Genomic DNA, 22806 nt, shown 5'->3' with positions numbered 1-22806 from the left:
CTTCGCTTTCTGCTGAGCTCTGTTCAAGTGTGAGCTGCCTGCTCCCTGGGGATGTCAGTCCTCCTGAGACCATCTGGGGCAGATGCTGCCTAGAACTAAAATGCCTGGAAGATGATGATGGTCAGCTGAAAATACAAGAAAATATTCTCTCAAATGCAGGCATACTTCACTTTACTGAACTTTGCTTTATTGCACTTTGCAGATATTGCACTTTTTAAAAAATCAAGGAAGTCTCTGGCTGCCATTTTCCCAACAGCATTTGCTCGCTTTATGTCTCTGTGTCGCATTTTGGTAATTCTCAGAAATTCACATTTTTTCATTATCATTATATTTGTTAGGGGATCTATGATCAGGGATCTTTGATGGTACTATGGTAATGGTTTGGGCATCTATTTTAGCCATCACGTATTTTAAAACAAGCTATGGACATTGTTTTTTACATTTAATGTCACTGCACACTTAATGGAATACAGTACATGCCCCGTCGCTCAGTTGTGTCTGACTCTTTTGCGACCCCATGGACTGTAGCCCGCCAGGCTCCTCTGTCCATGCGATTTCCCAGGTAAGAATACTGGAGTGAGTTGCCATTTCCTTCTCCAGGGGATCTTCCCAATCTAGGGATCAAACCTGTATCTCCTGCATCTCCTAGATTCTTTACCACTGAATCATTGGGGAAGCCCACAGTATAGTGTAAATAATTTCATGTGCATTGGGAAACCAAAAAATTCATGGGACTCACTTTATTGGGGTATTTGCTTTATGGTGGTGGTCTGGAACCAAACCCGCAATAGCTCCAAGGTGTGCCTGTGTTTCATCTATTCCTCCTGTCCCGACTATCCAGTGTCCCGACTATCCCACCGTGAAGTCTCTGTCAGCAGTGACAAGGCTGCGAATCATTAGTACAGATGCAGATGAATATCAAGCTTGTCCTCACAATCCTAATGATAACTCTTATTTTGTTCAGCATTTAAATTAAAACACAACACTATTTTCAGACATCCTCCAAGCACATGAGAAATACCAGTTAAGCTGCTCAGAGAGTGTCAGAAAATGACCAGAGACCACCAGTGCAGGCAGCTGTCTTTCTCTTCTGAAAGGTCTCAAGATGTCCTGTCTTTGATACAAGGCAAATGCTCTTGCTATCTGCCTCTTGCCAGTGGCAGGCTCTATAGGCTTAGGGTCAACCAGCACTCCCAAGTATAGTCATTCATCTGCCAGGCCTCCAGCAGCTGGACGTGGGACCCACTGCAGGCTCCAACTCTCTCAGTTTCATTTTAGAACCAATTCTCTACAGAAGTCACCAAACCAGAAATAGCTTCCCTGGTGGCTCATATGGTAAAGAATTTGCCTGCAATGCAGGAGGACCTTGGTTTGATCCCTGGGTTGCTAAGATCCCCTGGAGAAGGAAATGGCAACCCACTTCAGTATTCTTGCCTGGAGAATTCCATGGACAGAGGAGCCTGGGATAAAGAGTCCATGGGGTCACAAAGAGTCAAACACAACTGAGCGACTAACACTTTCATCTTTCTTTCAACATCAATGTAAAATCCACAAACAAGACACAAAAAACTACTGAGAAACCAAAATAGAAGACATAAGTTCATGTACCCACTATAAAGAAAGATTCAGCTTTACTTAGGCTCTTAGCTAAGTTTAAGTTCCATTTCTGTAAGTTTGGTGAGTTGGTTTTCTGTGCCTCCAGAGATGAGCGATAGACCATGGGAAGGGGGAAATGCAGGAATTCAGTGGGGGAATAGATGCTGAGGACAAGATAGATACAGCAGCCGGGGGGCCACACAGTCCAGCTGAGCCAACATTTCATGAACACCAATCTCACACCTGATTCTGGGTGAGGGCATAGACCTTGCACTCTAAGAAGCTTGTAGACATGTGTCAGCAAGAATTGAGGGCTGCCAGCAAAATGTCAGAGAATATATATATATAACATATATATATGGTGTGTATAAAAAAGCAGAACAATCTCAAAAACACAGCTAAGGTGACAGACACCTCAGGACCACAACTCACTAAAACCTGAGTGTACAATTTCCTTAATAATGACAGTAATGACTCCAAACCATTCAGAACCGTTTAAATGGCCATAGAGGGACTTCCCAGGTGGTTCAGTGGTTAAGATTTAGCACTTCCACTTTAGGAGGTGCTGGTTCAATTCCAGTTCAGAGAACTACAATCCCACAAAGGCAGGTGCAGGCAAAAATGAATAAATGGCCATCGGTTCAGGGCATTTTGTTTTAATAAAGTATATTTGTTTGTTGCTGTTGATCAGTCACTCAGTCATGTTCGACTCTTCGGCAACCCCATGGACAGCAGGACAGCAGCACACCAGGCTGCCCTGTCCTCCACAATCTCCCAGCGTTTACTTAAACTTGTGTTCTTTAATATAGGATACTTAAGTATTAAACTATATGCCATTTGGAACTTTTTGCACTAACTCTGCCTCCTGGATATTTATACGTAACCACTGCCCTGCTGGGTGTTTCTACCTGCTCCTATTGTGTTTCTAATTTCCACTGATGGACACTGACAGGAAAAGGCTGCCATAATTACTAGGAACAATGTCAACTGACCAACAACAAAGGTCGTGGGGTAGGTGACTGGTCATTTAAATCAGTGTTTTCTTGAGTCATCCTCTACACCTGACAATCTTTGGAGATCCTCCTGGACTTGAGGAAATTCCTTGATTCTCACCTTTAAGAAAGATAATCATATATATATATGTCGTATAGCTGATTCAGCTTGCTATACAGTAGAAACTAAGACGACACTATAAAGCAACCACACTCCAAAAAAAAATTTTAAAAAGCAAATATAATTGATTAGTTGGACTACCCTAAAAAAAAAAAAAATAGATAATCACTATAAGGAACGTTATACAAAGAAGCTCTGAACTATCCCTAAAAAGCAGGAGGCAGTGTCTATGTCAGCATAGGTCATGCCCAGTGAAGGTATCCCCAAACACACACAAAACTGTCTTCAAAGGGCTCTCTCCATCTTTGCGATTTTCAGTTCTCCTCGTTTCCATAATTTCCAGCAACAGAACAAAGAAAAATGTGTACGGGGGAAGTCCAGGGGGCAGATCTGGAGAGGAAGTGGTATTAATAGATGGCCTGCCTGTGGCCCGGGGCGTTCCAGGACTCTCAGAGAGGTGCTGGTGATGCGCTGCGTCACTGTGGACACCCAGCTGGCCCCACGGTGACACATAGGCAACACAGCCAGGCATGCAATAAGGGTCCGGAGTGCACTCAAGGGGCCCAGACTGACTTGTACACGTCCCAGTCTCCTGACCCGGTCTTTTCTCTGGCACATTTGTAAAATCAAAGCATTTACAACAATGTTCAAAGTTCATATGACAGTGGTCTAGTTAATCACTCTTCCATAAGATGCTTAAGGTAAAGTCTTCACCCCTATCAGATCCTGACTCACCAAAAGCTACTTCTGTAAGGTGGTGCTAATAAGCCTCACTGACATTCTTTTTCTTTATTGACTACAAAACATGGCATGCAGGATCTTAGCTCCCTGACCAGGGAACGAACCCGCACCCCCTGCATTGGAAGCATGCAGACTTGACCACCGGACTGCCAGGGAAGTCCCAACCTTCTCTTTCTAATTTAGATCTCAGCAATAAATTTCTGCATCATTCATCAGCTTAGATATGAGAATTGTAATTATGAAATATGTAAGTTATAATTATAAGTTAAATTCACCTCAAGCATCCTATCAGTCTTTCAGGAGTCTGGTGTTTTGATCTCATATATATATATGATACAGGGGCTTCCCTGGTGGCTCAGTGGTAAAGATCCCACCTGCCAAGGCAGGAGATGTGGGTTTGATTCTTGGTCTGGGAAGATCTCCTAAATTAGGAAATGGCATCCCACTCCAATATTCTTGCCTGGGAAATCCCATGGACAGAGGAGTCTGGCGGGCTACAGCCCATGGGGTTGCAAAACACTCAGACATGACTTAGTAACTGAACAACAACAACATATCACATATCCATACCTAATTCTCGTCACTTCCCCTTCATGTACATTAGGATCCTTTCCATTTTTTCTCCAGGTGTTCCAGTAAATCACATCCTTTTCATTCAGCAAAGCAGAGCAGTTGAGCTCTATATCTTTTCCTAGGTAAAAATTGACAACCAACGTTCTGATTTTAGAAACTCAAGTTTCCCAAAGGCTAAAATTAATAAAGCCAATGTATATTAATGTCACATATAATGCTAATATAGTGCTGCATCTAAGAAAAATATGCCTTGTTTTCATTAAAAAAAAACTTATAAAGCAGAGAAATTCGGTTGTGATTACAAGTCATCACCAAGCTATGAATTGGCCTCTATTCAAATATCTATGTTGAAATCAATTATTAAAACTTAGGAAGGCCAGTGGACTTTCTTTTCAACCAACAGTCTAATAAGTAGTGTCAGGCCAAAACACCCACTGTAACTTCTAGAAAAACAAAATGAATAAAAAACAAAAAATTAAATGAGCTAAAAATTAAAGATGTCAAAGTGCAGGGCAAACCAAGAGCAACAGTTGGACAGAAAGCACAGTGAGGAATAAAGTTCTTCCAGGGTGAACTGGGGCTTCTCTGGTGGCTTAGGGGTAAAGAATCCATCTGCCAATGCAGGAGATACAAGTTCAATCCCTGAGTCAGAAGATCCCCTGGTGAGGGAATGGCTACCCACTCTAGTCTTCTTGCCTGGAGAAGTACATGGACAGAGGCACCTGGCAGGCTACAGTCCATAGGGTCACAAAAGAATTCAATACAACTCAGCAATTTTTGAATAGCAAAAACAACAGTCAAGTCAGTCCACTGATTCAAAGTGAATCCCTTAATCAAATATTCAAACCATACAGTAAGTTTGAATAATTTCTCCAGAGAATTCTCATTGAGTTTTCATATTTAAAAGTGACCACAGTTACTATTTGGAGAAGGAAATGGCAACCCACTCTAGTATTCTGGCCTGGAAAATCCCATGGACAGAGGAGCCTAGATGTCTACAGTCCAGGGGGTCGCAAAGAGCTGGACATGACTTAGTGACTAAACAACAGCTACTGTTAGAGAAAAGCCACATAGAAAGTGACTAAAACCACGGGTCTGCAAACCATAGGCACTTTCATAATTGTCTGAACACATTGCTAATTTTAACTATCACTAAAAAGGGCAACATTCAAACAATGACAAGGTTTTCCTGCTTTTGTAATATTCTTCAGTAAACACGGTATGTGTTAACGAACACAATGTTGATCAATAAAAAACCAGATTTGGCCTTCAAAGACTCAATTATGCCCCCCGTTCATAAATCCAAAATATACGTATGTCAAAATATACCTAATTTCACTTTAACTTTATCGATCTTTGGTCCAAGAAGAGCTGGAATTATATTACTGTGGTCTGAAAGTGAATAAAGAAGAGAAAAATGCATTAGTGTTGCATGGAGCTTTGCTAAGACAGACGTATTACAACATCTGTTGTAATATACTTATCATTCCAGGTAACAAACATTCTAACAATCATCACTTAACATTTATTATTTTATTGTATTTTCATTAGATAAGGGAGACAGGGAACACTGGTTGTCCTTTCACTTTCCATCAACTCAAATCTCACCTAACTGGAGAGAGCTTACTGAACTTGGTCTCCCCTCAGTTCCACCTATGACTTCTGCCCAGCACAGCTAAAAGCCAGAAGATGCAAGAAGACAATGACACCTCCAGACCTAGAAGATGCAGACTCACTGGGAACTGTCTTTGCGTTCTCCCTTCTCTCTGCCCTCAATGCCTCAAAATAGACTTCCTGGATGCAAGGCACTGACTAAGTGGCATGTGCCAAGGATGCAGGCGCCTCTAGAAGCTGGAGAAGGCAAGGTATTGATTCTCCTGCAGAGCCTCTAGAATGAACACAATCCTACCAAAACCTGGAATTTAGCCCAGGGAAACCATTTTAGACTGTTGACCTCCAAAACTGGACAGTAAATTTATGTTGTTTGAAGACAGGAAGTTTGTGGTAATTTGTACACTCACAATGCATGCGTGGAGCACAGCTATGTAAGTGGACAGTTGGAGAGAAGAGGGAAGATGCTGCCAAAGTAAATGAGCTCTAGAAACTGTGAGCCCATGACCTTGTTGGATGGGTCACCCTAGGAGTTTACAGCTTCCTGGGAAAGAAGAAGAAGGGTGGATAAGCCACCTGTCTTCAGACACTTGAAGGAGCTGTCATTTGCAGAAGGGACCAGATTTAATTTGTGGAGTTATTGAAGGCAACCACAGCCACAAGTGGAAACTACAGGAAGGCGTCAGTTCAGTTCAGTCGCTCAGTCGTGTCCAACTCTTTGTGACCCCATGGACTGCAGCACACCAGGCCTCCCTGTCCATCACCAACTCCTGGAATTTACTCAAACTCATGTCCATTGAGTCGGTGATGCCATCCAGCCGTCTCATCCTCTGTCGTCCCCTTCTCCTCCCACCTTCAATCTTTCCCAGCATCAGGGTCTTTTTAAATGAGTCAGTTCTTCACATCAGGTGGCCAAAGTATTGCAGTTTCAGCTTCAACATCAGTCCTTCCAACAAATATTCAGGACTGATCTCCTTTAGGATGGACTGGTTGGATCTCCTAGCTGTCCAAGCGACTCTCAAGAGTCTTCTCCAACACCACAGTTCAAAAGCATCAATTCTCCTGTGCTCAGCTTTCTTTATAGTCCAACTCTCACATCCATACATGACCCCTGGAAAAACCATAGCCTTGACTAGATGGACCTTTCTGGCAAAGTAATGTCTCTGCTTTTTAATATGCTATCTAGGTTGGTCATAACTTTCCTTCCAAGGAGTAAGTGTCTTTTAATTTCATGGCTGTAGTCACCATCTGCAGTGATTTTGGAACCCCCCAAAATAAAGTCTCTCACTGTTTCTGCTGTTTCCCCATCTATTTGGGATGAAGTGATGGGACCAGATGCCATGATCTTAGTTTTCTGAATGTTGAGCTTTAACCCAACTTTTTCACTCTCCTCTTTCACTTTCATCAAGAGGCTCTTTAATTCTTCTTCAGTTTCTGCCATAAGGGTGATGTCAGCTGCATATCTGAGGTTACTGATATTTCTCCCGGCAATCTTGATTCCAGCTTGTGTTTCATCTAGCCCAGCATTTCTCATGATATATAAGTTAAATAAGCAGGGTGACAATATACAGCCTTGACGTACTCCTTTCCTGATTTGGAACCAGTCCACGTCCAGTTCTAATTGTTGTTTCTTGACCTGCATACAGATTTCTCAAGAGGCAGGTCAGGTGGTCTGGTATTTCAATCTCTTTAAGAATTTCCCACAGTTCATTGTGAAGGCATAACTGGACTCAATGGGGAAAAAAAGACTCATTGACAATCAAGCATTAAAATCTCAACCCAGCTGCTGAGTGATTTGGTCATTTCCATGGCAGTTCCCAAGAAGAGACTGAATGATCTATTACTGGCTGAGCCATGCGAAGGATTTCTTCACTGGGTGGGATTTAATTAAATAATTACTTCTAAGGTCTCCAGCTCTGGTGCTCTGGTGGCTTAGATGGTAAAGAATTTGCCTGCAATGCAGGAGACCTGGGTTAGATCCCTGGGTTGGGAAAATCCCTTGGAGAAGGAAATGGCTCCCCACTCCAGTATTCTTGCCTGGAGAGTCCCCATGGACAGAGGAGCCTGGAAGGCTACAGTCCATGTGACTGCAAAGAGTTAGACATGACTGAAGAGACTTTCCAAGCAAGCAAGCAAGGTCTCCAATACCCTACAAGTCCAGGCTTCAGTGTTTCCATTACATAGGGTCTGGGTTCATGGTAAACCAGAATAAAAGCCATCATCCCAAAATGTAAAGCTTCTTCCGCAGCCACACCTGTGCTTCTTACATGTTCTCACCTGAGTGGACAGTCCCTAGCATGTCCTCCTATTTGTCCTTCATGCTCTCCCTCTAGGAACCAGCTTAAATAGCCTCCAGCCTCTCTTCTACCTCTGAACTCTTTCTGAGCCCTTAGAAACTCACAGATGACTCCAATTTCATATTCCGTGGTGCTTCTATGTGGCTTATCATCTTGATACAGAGCAGGATCCAGTGGGGCTCCTGGGCACAAAAGCCTTTCTATGTCCTCCATTTATTGAATACAGGAAATTGGCTTCATTCAGCCTCCAGGACCTTCCTTGAGTTTCCAGGATGCAGGACAAGGGAGGAACAGACAAGAAACAATAGTGCAGCCTTGGGGCAGAGTCCTGGTTCCCCCTCAAGGGATACATAGAACAGTATCTTTGAGCTGTTTTGCAAATACTGAAACCCCCACCAGGTGGGAGAAGTTAGCAGTGATAAACGGAATACTTTCTGCCACATCAGTTAACAAAGGATGTCACAGTCATCAGAGACTTCTGCTGTTGTTGTTCCATTGCTCAGCCATGTTCAACTCTTTGCAACCCCATGGGTCGCAGCACATCAGGCTTCCCTGCCCTTCACTATCTCCTGGAGTTTGCTCAAACTCATGACCATTGAGTCTGTCATGCTATCCAACCATCTTATCCTCATCAGAGATTGCAGCCCTCCAATGTGAGCTAGGGCTTCCCAGATGGTGTTAGCAGTAAAGAATCCACCTGCTAATGCAGGAGCCACAAAAGACACAGATTCAATCCCTGGGTCAAGAAGATCTCCTGGAGGAGTAAATGGCAACCCACTCCAGATTCAATCCCTGGGTTGAGAAGAACCCCTGAATTAGGAAACAGCAACCCACTCCTGTATTCTTGCCTGGGAGATCCCATGGACTGAAGAGCCTGACAGGCTACAGCCCATGGGGTTGCAGAGTCAGACACAACTAGGCAAGTGAGCAGAGCACTAACGTAAGCTTGTGAGCCCTGAGGGAACTCAGGCAGTAGCATACCTGCCATCTGTCATCAGGCTACAGCCACTCCCTAGGGTGAGCCCTTAGGAACCTCCAGATGTGCAAACACAGGATACTGGCCCCAGAGAGCTGAAGTGAAGTGAAGCGAAAGTTGCTCAGCTGTGTCCCACTCTTTGCAACCCCATGGACTATACAATCCATGGAATTCTCCAGGCCAGAGTACTGGAGTGGGTAGCCTTTCCCTTCTCCAGGGGATCTTCCCAACCCAGGGATCAAACCCAGGTCTCCCGCATTGCAGATTCTTTACCAGCTGAGCCATCACGGAAGCAAAGGTGCACAGCAAAGGAATGACTTCAGGGAGCCCAGATTCTTGTATCTTCCCATACACAGAAAAGCGCTATATTCCTTACCTTGTGATATCTAGTTTTCTTTAATTAACAATACTCTTGAGGTTCAGATTACCTGCCCTTTGTTGCAAAACTTCTAACGTGGCTCCCCATTCACCTCCTTGGAGCAGTTCTCTCAGGGTTACTTGAGATGCTGCCTTCTGGGCTTCAACACTGTCAACTTTTAGGTTGTGAATATTTTTTAAGTTGACAATGGTATGCTGCCCACAAGAATGTAGACCTCAGACTGGTTACAACTGGGTTGATCATGCTGATGCTCACTCACCACCAACCAATCAGAAGAATGTCCTCAGGTTGACCACGCCCTCTTTGAACCGTGACTCTGACTCCTCACTACCCCCTCCAGGTGGAGACACACAATCTGGAGGGTATTAGCCCACCATGGCTCCCTTTGTCTGGCAAAGTAATAAAGCTATTTCTTTCTACTTCACCTAGAAATCTGTCTCCAAGATTTAATTCAGTGTCAGGGTCCAGAGTTCAGATTTGGTTTTAACCTGACTATATATAATCAAATTCCTGAAAACAGTGCATTACCCACTTAATTTTCTATTTCCCTGCTTTTCTCACCTCCAAATACTCAGTTTATTGAATATAGATGCTAAATAAGTAATATTGAGTGAAAGCAGATGCTTAATAAAAGATTTCACAACGTACTGAAATACCAAATGAGGGAACATCAGAGGTTCATTTATATCAACTTTCATTACCCATCCTCACTCCATCAGTGCAAAATTATTCAGAGTGGAAGATGATGCCAAAATGATTTTGACCCTTATATGTGAACTAGTGATGTGGTCACAAGTCCAACTAAGTTGCCTCCGCCTTCCTGTATGACTTTAGAAGAAAGAAAACAGTCCGTTTTACTAAGACACATTTGTTTCTTCCTGATTCTAAAATTTATCTTACCTCCAACTATTGTAATATTGAAGGTTTTGGTGACGTTGAATAGTTTTCCATTATGATGTAGGAAAAACACACAGGTATAATATCCCTGATCTTTAAACTCTGCATTCTTTAAAAATGGGTTTTGATTGTTCTCCATCTTTGTACAGTTCTGTTTTAGAAAAAGCAAGTTAAAATACCTTGAGTAAAAATGGTATCCTATGATAAGAATTTAAAATGCTAAGTTAAAGATCTTTAGAAAAAGAGGGAAAGAGAATGAAAACTAGCAATTTCTGAACAAATGTCTCAGTGATTTGGCACTGCCTCTACTGGATAGTCCCATCAGTGAATTGGACCCTGAAACAAAAAAGATAAACTAGTAGAATTAGAATGAGGTCTGTAGTTTAGTTAATAATGTTTAGTTCAGTTCAGTTGCTCAGTTGTGTCTGATTCTTTGCAACCCCATGAACCGCAGCACGCCAGGCCTCCCTGTCCATCACCAACTCCCGGAGTCCATCCAAACCCATGTCCATCGAGTTGGTGATGACATCCAACCATCTCATCCTCTGTCATCCCCTTCTCCTCCTGCCCCAATCCCTCCCAGCATCAGGGTCTTTTCCAATGAGTCAACTCTTCGCATGAGGTGGACAAAGTACTGGAGTTTCAGCTTCAGCATCAGTCCTTCCAATGAACACCCAGGACTGATCTCCTTTAGGATGAACTGGCTGGATCTCCTTGCAATCCAAGGGACTCTCAAGAGTCTTCTCCAACACCACAGTTCAAAAGCATATTGTATCACTGCTAATTTCCTGGTTATGACTGTTGTATTATATGGTTATGTATGTATATTGTTAATAAGGATAAGATGAATAAAGGGTATATGTGAACAATAAAAAAAGAAAAAAAAAAGAAATACAATCCTATTTCTGGTATTATCATTAGCATTGTTAATATTCTCTGGGAAATAGCGTATGGGGATATTGTAAATGCTTTCATCATTTCCTTTTAATCTCTCTCTTATACACACAAAGAGAGGGAGGAAGAGGAGGAAGGGGAGAGAGAGAGAGGAAAAAAAGACCACTACCACAAAAATATCCCTGTTTGGGTCAAAACTTTCCACACAGCTATTTCTTAATGCTTTTAGCCTAATTCCACTCAGGACTACCCATCCTAGGGGTGGGTAGTGGAGGGGGGAGCAGAATTACTCAGAGAATCGTGTTCCTAGCAGACCACCCAGCCCCACTGAAGTCCCTCACCAGAAGACAGTGGGCTGGTTAGAAAGGCGTAAAGAGGGTCTTCACTGGTGACCCAGTGGTTAAGAATCTGACTGCCAATGAAGAGCCAACGTGGGTACCGAATGCTTAACCTGGAGCATCCTCCATGGATGTAGGAGCTCAGCCAAGTCAGCCGAGCTGTGGAGACTTTTATGTTACATGTTATGAGACCAGAATGCTGCGCAGCCATCAGACCCTCCTTCTGGGATTTTGCCTTTTCTATTGTCTTCAGTTAAAATATCTTAAAAGCACTACCTTATACAATACCGTTCTATTGACCAGTTGTTGATAGTAATTGTGCTCACAGGCTATCTGCAAAGATTTCTTAACTTCCACAGCTTTACTCGTTACCACTTTCTCAGTAAAACAGCTGTGTTTACTTCTTGGGATGACATTTAATTTCCAGCCATGAGTATCATTTCTAGAAAATAAAGGTTTAGAGATATTTTATCATTAGGACAGAGACTTTTCAAATACCACTTTTCAGTAACCAATCCAGTGAAAAAATGTTCCCTTATTTTTGTAAAAAGAGACTCGTTCATGGATGCCCAAATCCTGTTCTTCTACCCCAACTGTGAGTTATATAGTCTACCTTAGTGTGGAAAGACCCAACTGTAACCCACTTCTGTAATCACCCCTGCTAACAGGTCACATAACATTCACAGGTTAATAAGAGATTCTGAATTTCTTTCTGACTCCTGAGAGTTCCTATATGTAAAAACAAACCCAAATGACCTCACTCTGTGCAAAACCACAGGAGTGCAATTAAGGTTTCACTGCGGTGTCTCACTCAGCTCTCAAGAGCTCTGATGATAAATCAAGACTCACTCCAGAGATGCTCATGAAAGAAATCTGCTATGTCTAGCAGTGCTGCATCACCATGTACCTGGCCCTGAGCTATTTTCTACAGGTCAGTCTCAAATCTCTATAAAAATCCACACATGGAACTTCCCTGATGGCCAAGTGGTTACAAATTCGCATTGCAATGCAGGGGACATGGGTTCAATCCCTAGTCTGGGAAGATTCCACATGCCATGGGGCACCTATGCCCCACATGCCACAACTACTGAAGCCCGCACGCCCTAGAACCCGTTCTCTGCAACAAGAGAAGCCAATGCAATGAGAAGCCTGCTCCCTGCAACTAGAGAGTAGCCCCTGCTCACTGCAACTAGAGGAAGTGAAGACCCAGTTCAACCAAAAACAAAAATAAATTAATTTAAAAGAAAACCACACATATATCATGTATACATAAGTACATACACAACATCACAAACGTACCAGATTAACACTACCGTCACCCATGTTCTCACTAACGGTTCATCACATAGAATATTTCCTGTCCCAGTTACTCCTTCCCCATCTCACCAAATAAAGTATAAAGAGATTTAAGTTCAGTAATAATCACTGACACATTCAGCGAGTGGCCGTCATTTCATAGAATTCAGGATTCTTGACTACAGGTATTCTGGAAGACTCTGTCTAGGCTTAGTCCTGAGAAGGCTGTGCAAAGTCCATTGGATCTCCCCTCTCACTGCCCTGGGAGGGAGGTTTGTGACTGTCTGACCCACACATCTTTCACCAGCACTGCCATCTGGCTCCCAATCAACCCTGAAACTGGACTAGGGTGTGTATGTTCATCACTTAGCCATGTCTGACTCTTTGCAACCCCAGGGACCCACCATGCTCTTCTGTCCATGGTGTTTCCCAGGCAAGAATACTAGAGTGGGTTGCCATACCCTTCTCCAGGGGATCTTCCCAACCCAGGGATCAAATACGTGTCTCTTGTGTCTCCTGCACTGGCAAACGGATCCTTTACCACCAAAGAATCATGGCCACCAGGATTAGAGTGTCTACCCAATGCCAGCCCATCTCCCCAGTCTGAGGTCATTACCCAGGAATCTGTTCTGCTTCACTTCATGCTTAGAAACATCATGAAGCCTGTACCACTTAATTCTTTTGACTGGTGACTTTGGGCAACAGGAACAGCTGAATTAAAAAATGAATTTCACTGAAGCCTCACTTCTCTTTGGCAAGGATCACCTAAAAGTAAGTCACACTGAGGCAATCCCCTTTCATTAACATTACTAAGAAAATAAATATAGAGCAGTATTTAATTCAATTTTTCAACAATGACGTATTACTTCATGTTGTAGGAAGAACAGGAAGAAGAAAACGTGTGGATAATCAGACTTCTCCTATTATTGTTTATTTGATTTGTCAAACCAAGTCCAAGAGTTCTGTGAAATATACTACCACAAAGAGAAGGTGTACTCACCCCATTTGGAAGGAGTAAGATCCACTGTCAGTCAACTCCACTGGCCAAAACTCCAAAACATAACCACGCAAAAGAATTCTGGGTGAACTGCTCAAGTTCAGGTCAACAGGTCCATGTGATTCATTTTTGTACCATTTTATGGTGGTTGATTTTTTCTCATGCTCCGGTGAAGACGAGCAATATTTCAGATAGAAAGGTTCCCCTTCGACTGCGGTAATATGAAGACGTGAGGTACAAGTTTCTTCTAAAGATTAGCAAAGTAAAAGAAAAAAAAAAAAAAAACAGAATGACAACATAAGTTTGCTTCAGATGAAGAAGCTGGGTTGGGAAGAACATCCTGAGAAAACTCGATGCCTCATTTCTGTGGGTTCTTATTTTAGGGTCAACCTTTCCAACATTAAGAAACAGGAGGTCAATCTCTCTAACAGCAAGGCACTTGCAGAAGGTAAATGAGGACAAAATTTCCAACACCGTCTCCCAAACAGGAAGATACTGGAACTTAACCTACAGAAGCTGGAAGGCAAATAAATGCATGTAGTCTCTTGAAAGAAAAGGTTACACATGACAGTCAGCAAGGTCACAATGTTGCCACACTTACCCTGAAACATCCAAGTTGAGGCATCACCATGGGGAGAAAAAGAAACCTAGAAACCTCAGTTTCCCACCTAAACCATGAGAAGTCTCACGGGTCTTGTTCTCAACCAGTCTACCTAACCATTCCCCGGGCAAGGGTGAGGATGGTTAAAAGTATGCCTATGTATGTGTAAATCCATTACTTCTCTAGGTTATCATGTGGATAATCAATAATTGACTCATATAATTCATACTGATGATTAATTCTTATTGACTTACTCAAATCTGGGTCACTTCTCCTTTCAGAGATCTCTCTCTCCTTCCCTCTTTCTCAACTGACCCAGACACTATGGCTTTAGAGATTTATTGAATCCTTTGGGTCATCCTGAGTCACCTCTCCCCTCCTTCTTCACTTCCAATAGTTCAAAGTAGGCAGGAATGGACTTTTTCCCTATCCTGTCTTCTGGAAGTTCCCTCTGGCTGCATTTTGAACATGAGAACCCTTATGTTGAACCAAGCAGTTCTCTGGGGGGATACAAAGTATGTGCCTTCTCTATAGTCAGGATTTATTTTTCAAAGCAACTGTCTGATTTTAATTCAGTGTTGTTAACCACAAGGTAGAGAGGAAGTGGCCCCAATGGCAGAAGCATTCTTTGAAAACATGGCTGTCAAAACGACCTCAAAGCACAGCCCTTAATGAACATCAACCTTGTTTCTGGTGGTGGTTACAAAATCTGTAACTTACAGCTCAGGACTTCAACTTAGAAGGTGTGATACATGTGTTAATGAGGGTGTTAGTTTTAACTGACACCTGAAAGGATGGTAGGTCAGTAAAAGCTTGATATATTTTCCAGTTTGAGAGATATAACCTACATACACGTGCACGCTAAGTAGCTTCAGCCGTGTCCCACTCTTTGCGACCCTGTGAAATGTAGCCTGTCAGACTCCGGTGTCCATGGGATTTCCCAGGCAAGAACACTGGCGTGGCAGCCATACCCTCCTCCAGGGGATCTTCCTCACCCAGGGATCAAACCCAGGGCTTCTGCTTGGAAGGCAGATTCTTTACTGTTGAGCCACCAGGGAAACCCCAGGGAGCCATGAGAAAACCTCCCTCTGGGATGGAAATCACATGTGAAAAACTGTAAAAATCAGTGACAAGGATGGTTGTGATCTCTTTGGTTTCAAATAACATGAAGCCAATTTTAATCTCAGACAAATGTATTTTAGAGTAAAAGTTTTCACTTCCTGCTCTCTACATAAACTCAGGGTTCAATCTTTATCAGTAACCTCACATGAGTTTTTACTTGATTCCATTCCTATGAAACTCTCATTTTCTATGCCAGGGATACCAAAGGGTTGGTAATTTTCTAAAGTAAAATTTTAAACCACAAATTTTAATAAGTTCAACATCTTTAGTAACCAGCTCCACATGAATAAGTAATCATTGATATTCTCTCTAGAACACCAATGAAGCAAGCTTGTGATTGATTATAACTACTCACCTGAGGCGCTTATAAACATAAGTACCCAAACTGTCAGGGGTATTTCTCTACAATGCATGTTAGGATTCTGCTTCAAATGGTTTCTCTGGAAAACAGAATAAAACAGATTCAGCCAAGACTTTCAAACAAAAGCATACCTGTTTCATGAAAGAGGTTTTAAAAGTCTTCTGGCATACAGGCTAAAAAATTAGCTCAACAAATTTTCATATCCCTTCGTACAGTCAGCAGTGTTCCTTAGAACTTTCAGCCAGGTAGAATTAATAAAATTTCAAGGCAATTCAGGGGGAATACCTAAAAATGCAAATTGCTAAGACAGCCTGCTGTTTTTTAGGTCTGGTCCACTAAATCTGACCTCGAAGGTCAAAGGTGAGGACAACAGTATTTCTAGAAAATCCACCATCCTGCAAATGAACAGTCTGCCCGTGTGGAAGTGTGTGTGTATGTGCACTGAAGCTTCTTTTTTTCCCTCCCACTACACCAAAATATTCATCACAGTCTTCATATGGGTTGAATTTTTAAATATTGACCTTTCTCTTTTTAGAACTAAGTTTTTCACAAGTTAGGAGTTACGTTTATCTTGCTCATCACTATATCACTAAAGTCAATGCCTCCCACATAGTAAGTACTCATTAATACTTGTTAAAAAGGAAGAAGTGTGTCTATACTCACATGACCATAGAAAAACTCCCAAATTTCAGAGTTTTATACAATCCAGATGCCTAAGCTAAATGGACTCAGTGAACTCAAATCTGTGTTGAATTTTGATGCTAATCCAACCCATCTTTTGTTTGACTAATTATAATACAAATTGAGAGAGAATACAAAAATGGGTTCATTGGGGTTCACAGATCAAGACTGAGTACCTCATAAAGGATACCCATGTTCCTTATGTAACACACACCTGTAAAGGAAGTGAAACATGGTGAAAAGAGCTTGGGATTTGGGACATACAAAACTGGGCTGGCATTCCTGCCTGAGCCCTCACAGGCTGTGCAACCTTGAACAAGTTACTTAGAAGTCGCAAGGCTTGTTTGCTCATTACCAAAATAGTGTTGATAACAAGGCCTATCTCCAAAAAGTACTGAGCGATTAAATGAGCAAATCTTTATGAAGGATTCCTAGAGGTGTGATAGTCTCTCTGCCCCAAATAATGCTTTCACTAATTGCCACTCAGTTCAGTTCAGTTCAGTCACTCAGTCGTGTCCCACTCTTTGCGACCCCATGGACTGCAGCACACCAGGCCTCCCTGTCCATCACCAACTCCCAGAGTTTACTCAAACTCATGTCCATCGAGTCGGTGATGCCATCCAACCATCTCATCCTCTGTAGTCCCCTTCTCCTCCCACCTTCAATCTTTCCCAGCATCAGGGTCTTTTCAAATGAGTCAGTTCTTCACATCAGGTGGCCAAAGTATTGCAGTTTCAGCTTCCAGCATCAGTACTTCCAATGAATATTCAGGACTGATCTCCTTTAGGATGGACTGGTTGGATCTCCTAGCTGTCCAAGCGACTCTCAAGAGTCTTCTCCAACACCACAGTTCAAAAGCATCAATTCTCCTGTGCTCAGCTTTCTTTATAGTCCAACTCTCACATCCATACATGACTACTGGAAAAACCATAGCCTTGACTAGATGGACCTTTGTTGGCAAAGTAATGTCTTTGCTTTTTAATATGCTGTCTAGGTTGGTCATAACTTTTCTTCTAAGAAGTAAGCATCTTTTAATTTCATGGCTACAGTCACCATCTGCAGTGATTTTGGAGCCCCCAAAAATAAAATCTGTCACTGTTTCCCCATCTATTTGCCATGAAATGATGGGACCAGATGCCATGATTTTAGTTTTCTGAATGTTGAGTTTTAAGCCAACTTTTTCAGTCTCCTCTTTCACTTTCATCACGAGGCTCTTAGAATATTGTTAATGCCTGAATCCTCAATGAAGTTTAATGGCTAACCTGCCAAACCATTCACATTAAGCCTTAGGAATAACATCACCAAGGCTTTGATGTAATTTCTGAGAGAGAATACTCAATAATGTAAAGACAAAGGAATATAGTATGAGTGGAAAGTACCAACTGATCATAACCAAATTAGAATACATCTATGGTTTGAAATCAATCCCTTGACCACACACACACACAATTTTATTATTAACGCTATCTTCTTATCTCAGGTAGAATGAAAAGCTTCATTTCCTCTGGTTGAGGTCAATACAGCCTTACAAAGGACACTGCTGGGTTTTTTTTTGTTTGTTTTATTTTTAAAATTTTCAAGGTCTGCTAAGAGATGAAGTTATTATGAGATTATTCAGCATTCTGATGATTTAACTCTGAGTTTCAATATGCAACATGTGAAGATCCTAGTATACAGATTAGCTGGTATTTGCACTGCTTTCTGTATATGTATATATAAAATTTTTAATGTACTTATTATGGATTTAAAACATTAAGATATTAAATTATGAAAGTAATTCCCAAAATAAAAGCTATTTTGATAAATGTCATAGACACCCTGGTACCTATCAATCCTTATATATCCTTTAGGAGGATATAAGTATTACATTTCTTACATGCAGGAAGTTTGGTGGGTATTTTTACTGTTATGTTTGATGTTGATACCATTTTTTTTTTTGCCTTTTCATAGTTTAAAATTTTTTCTTTTTATTTCTTTCTTTGAAAAAATTTTTCTGATTTCTAAAGTAATGTATTCCTATTATGGAACATTTATAAAATAAAGATTGAAAAGAAGAAAATAATTTCAATGTGCATCATACTTTAGCATTGGTTCATACTTCTTTCTGTATATTTTCAAATAATTAAGATTTAAAATCATCTTATACCCTGCAGTTACTACTTAATGAAATATCCTTTTCCTGTGTCAAAAAATACTCTTTGTTATGAATTTAACTACCACATGATATTCCTTCTTATGGATATTTTATAATTTACAAGATATATTTTATTATAAAATGATTCTGTGGCCATCTTCCTGTGTACGGCAGCATAGATCAGTTTTTGGGATACAGCCTCTGGTACCAGACTGGCTGGATTTGAGTCCTCATTCTACCCTTTTTAAACAAATAATTTTTACTGGAGTATAGTTGCTTCCCCTGGAGTAAGAAACGGCAATCCACTCCAGTATCCTAGCCTGGAAAACTCCCCGGACTGAAGAGCCTGGCGGGCTACAGTCCACAGGGTCACAAAGAGCTGGACGCGCCTGAAGCGACCGCATACACACATAGTTGTTTCCAGCATGTCAGCTTCCACTGAACCGCAAAGGGAATCGGCTGTACGCACGCATATATCCCCTGCTTGGTGTTTTTTTAAATTTCCTTCCCATTTAGGTCATGCCAGAGCACGGAGTGGAGTTCCCTGTGGGCTACAGTAGGTTGTCATTAGCTATCTATTTTTATACAGACAGCCGTACAGAGTGAGGTAAGTCAGAAAGAGAAAAACAAACGTCATGTATGAATCCACATTTGTGGAATCTGAAAAAAACTGGTACAGGCGATCTTATTTGCAGAGCAGAAAGGGACAGACGTGGAGAACAAACATATGGATACCAACGGGAAAAGGGGGCATGTGGGATGAGTCAGGAGGTTGGAATTGACCCATATACACTATTGATAGTATGTATAAAATAGATAACTCATTCTACTCTTTAGCAGCTGAATAACATTGGGTTGGTCACTTATCATCTCTGTTCCTCAATCAATTTATCCATAAAAGGGAATAACAATACTACCTCCCAGAAATGTGAAGGTTACATGAGTTACTGCTGCAAAGTGCCTGGTGAGTGATAAATATCACTGAGCTATTATTACGGGTTGGCCAAAAAGTTCATTTAGGTTTTCCTGTAACATTGTGTGGAAAACTAGAAGGAACTTTTTGGCCAACCAAATATTTTTCTGTATTTCTTATTTTTTCCTTGGCGCTACTATATGGCAATATAGCTATGAGTCAAAGAATATATTCTAAACATGATAAATGCATACCACCAAACTGTACCCAGAACTGTAATAATTCATATCCCTCACCAGTGCAAGACCTGCACCCTCCCTCGTGGCTCAGTTGGTAAAGAATCTGCCTGCAATGCAGGAGACCTAGATTCGAGCCCTTGGTCAGGAAGATCCCCTGGAGAAGGGAATAGCAACCCACTCCAGTATTCTTGCCTGGAAAAACAGACGAGCCTGGTGGGCTACAGTCCATGGGGTCACAAATGAGTCTCACATGACTGAGTGGCTAACACACCAGCACAAAACAATATTCCTCTAATACACCCACTTAGCGTTGAGTTCTCCCCTTCTTTAAATCTGGTTGGGTATTTAAATTGGTAAAATAGTATCTCATGGCTTATTAACCTGCATTTCTATTGATATAAATGAGACAAAATACCAATCATGTATTTTCAGCTATTTTATATTCATGTCTTCATGCTTTTTTTATCCAGTTCTTAAATTTTTAAGAAATTTGTTGCAAAATTTCAATTTGTTGCATAGCTTTCCTTTTTAATCCCTGTTTTGATGTCTTAACGTATGGACAATTTTATATTTATGCATTCAAATCTATCATTCTTTTGCTTTGTAATTTTTTTTTTTATGGTTGAGCTATGCAGCACATGGGATCTTATCAATAGTTCCCTGGCCAGGGATCGAACCTATGCTCCCTCCCAGCCCATCTAAGGCCCTTGCATTGGGAAGTGGGGTTCCAGATCCCAGGACAACAGCACCAAATGGGTGTGGTGTGTCAATAACACACTGAGCTCAGGTACCTGCCTCTGAAGGCACAGCCCAGGCATCTATTTGATAACTGCGTACAGGCGCTGGGGTTCTAAAACCCTTGGAGGCACCTCAGAGAAAGGCAAAGTTTTTGAAATTAGGAAAATTTAGGAGTGAACCTGGGAATCTGTTACTTAGTAGCTGGATCCCCTTGGGTAAACTACTGAACCTCCCTGTGCTCAGGTCCCCCTCCTTTTCAGAAGCAAACTTCACCACTATTTACAATAGCCAGGACATGGAAACAACCTAAATCTGTCCAGTGACAGATGAATGGATAAAGAAGATGTGGTACTACATGGAATAGCGAAGTGAAGTGAAGTCACTCAGTCATGTCCAACTATTTGCGACCCCATGGACTGTAGCCTACCAGGCTCCTCCGTCCATGGAATTTTCCAGGCAAGAGTACTGGAGTGGGTTACATGGAATAGTACTCAGGCACTAAAAGGAACAAAATAGAGTCATTTGTAGAGATGTGGATGAACCTAGAGTCTGTCATATAGAGTGAAGTAAGTCAGGAAGAGAAAAACAAGTATGATATATTAACGTATATCTGTGGGAAAATGGTACTGATGAACCTGTTTCCAAGGCAGGAACACAGACATAGATAGAGAACTGGCGTGTGGACAGACGGAGGGTAAGGGGGGGTGGGACGAGTTGAGATTAGGACTGACATATATATTATCATGTATTAAATAGATAACCAGTGGGAACCTGCCCGACAGCGGACGGAGCTCAGCTCAGAGCTCTGTGATGACCTGGGGGGACGGGGCAGAGAGGCTCACGAGGGAGGGGATATATGTACACAGGCAGCCGATTCACTTTACTGTACAGCAGAACCAACACGGAATTATAAAGCAATTACACCCACCCCGCCAAGAAAAGAGAATGGGAAACATACTTCATTTGGCCTGTAGGAGGCTACATCGAAAACGAAGCACCTAAAAGTCAGTGTCAGACACAAGTAACTGGTAAATGAAAACTCCCACTTCCTTTTCCTGTTCTCACCTTTCTAGAAAAAAAAAAAAAAAAATGGGACGGTTTTAGCCTCTAAAATTATACTATCAGGGAAAGTTGATGATGCTGAATCACCAATTATTCATGTAAGTATGCACATATACTTAATATTTAAAATTATATGCATAACATATATAATGGGGTTCCCTGGTGGCTCAGCGGTAAAGAATCCACCTGCAATGCAGGAGACACATACAGGAGACTCCGTTAGATCTATTCTTGCCTGGGGAATTCCATGGACAGAGGAGCCTGGCCGTCTACAGTCTATGTGGTTGCAAAGCGTCAGCCACGACTGGGCGACTAACACTTTCATACATCCTCACATGTATATGCACACATATTTAACTGATCTTTCAGAAATGCTGCCCCAGAGGCTGGCCGCCTCCTTGGCAGCAGAGGGCAGTGGAAGAATGTGAAGGTGAAAAAGACAGGTCTTTCTTACCTTCAGAAGGGGTCCCGAGGCTGGAGCGGGGGCTTCCGCCACACGGTTCAGACGACGGAGGCAGGCGAGAAACAATACCTGCTGCCTTTCTCCCACCGTGAAACAAGAAAGGAGGAGCCGCCAAGTGTAATGAAACAGGAAAGGCTGAAAAAGAAAAGAAAAAAGAAAACGAACGCGAAGACAGAGAAAGAGTCTGGCAGAACTCAGCTGCGAGTGGGTTGCTCTCTGCTCCAGTTCCGCGGCCGGGGGACGTGTCCTGGGTCTGGGATGCTCAGCGTCCGGGTTTGCTCCGGTCAAGATTCTTCTGAGTCTGGCTTCTCCTCCGGGTCCGGGGTTCTCCCAGTTTGGCGATGCTCCTAGGACGGGGGCGCTTAGAGTCCCCGGTGTCCCAGGTTCGGCCCGTTCTGGGTCCTGGGTGTCCCGGCCCGCGGCGCACCGGGAGCGGAGTGCGCGCTCCTCGCCGCGCTCGGGGTACAGGCTCCTGTCTCTGGGCGCCCCGCCCTTGGGTTCCGGGGAGCGGCTCGCTGAAGCCGGGGACCTAGGGGGCCGTGGAGGCTGCGGCGAGGGGCGGCGCGCCTAGGTCCCCGAAGCTGGCGAGGGGCCCCCGGGGCCAGGAGGGGGCGCGCCTGGGCAGCTCCTACGCACCCTGGGCGCAGCGGGCAGCTTGCACCAGAGCCCCGGAGTCAGTCTTTGGACTGAGAGCATTTGCGCTTTAGGGGAAGGGGCTGGGCCAGCAGGCGACCCCAAGGAGGCAGAAGAGGAGTCCTAATCCTGGGGGCCCGGCTTCGCGAGG

General features: G+C 42.7%; 1 protein-coding gene across 2 annotated transcripts in view; it reads right to left on the bottom strand.

The window, feature by feature from the left end:
- The window catches only part of IL18R1 (interleukin 18 receptor 1), a 34620-nt gene extending 12032 nt beyond the window's left edge, over window positions 1–22588 (bottom strand). Inside the window, exons 1-7 of one of the 2 annotated variants that reach the window (XM_043468041.1) lie at window positions 22014–22588; window positions 15787–15871; window positions 13712–13955; window positions 11692–11857; window positions 10187–10334; window positions 5353–5415; window positions 4021–4141 (exon numbers count right to left, since the gene is read on the bottom strand). In XM_043468041.1, coding sequence (XP_043323976.1) covers window positions 4021–4141; window positions 5353–5415; window positions 10187–10334; window positions 11692–11857; window positions 13712–13955; window positions 15787–15844 — 800 coding nt within the window. In that variant the 5' untranslated portion in view covers window positions 15845–15871; window positions 22014–22588. The remainder of the gene's footprint in view (window positions 1–4020; window positions 4142–5352; window positions 5416–10186; window positions 10335–11691; window positions 11858–13711; window positions 13956–15786; window positions 15872–22013) is intronic. The other variant, XM_043468042.1, reaches the window with a different exon arrangement.
- Between the last annotated feature and the right edge of the window lie 218 nt (window positions 22589–22806).

The sequence above is a fragment of the Cervus canadensis genome, chromosome 5 (genome assembly GCF_019320065.1).
Source record: "Cervus canadensis isolate Bull #8, Minnesota chromosome 5, ASM1932006v1, whole genome shotgun sequence".
NCBI classification, from domain to species: Eukaryota; Metazoa; Chordata; class Mammalia; order Artiodactyla; family Cervidae; genus Cervus; species Cervus canadensis.
Note: the sequence above shows the minus strand (reverse complement) of the source record. Positions and strands in the feature narration are given on the sequence as shown.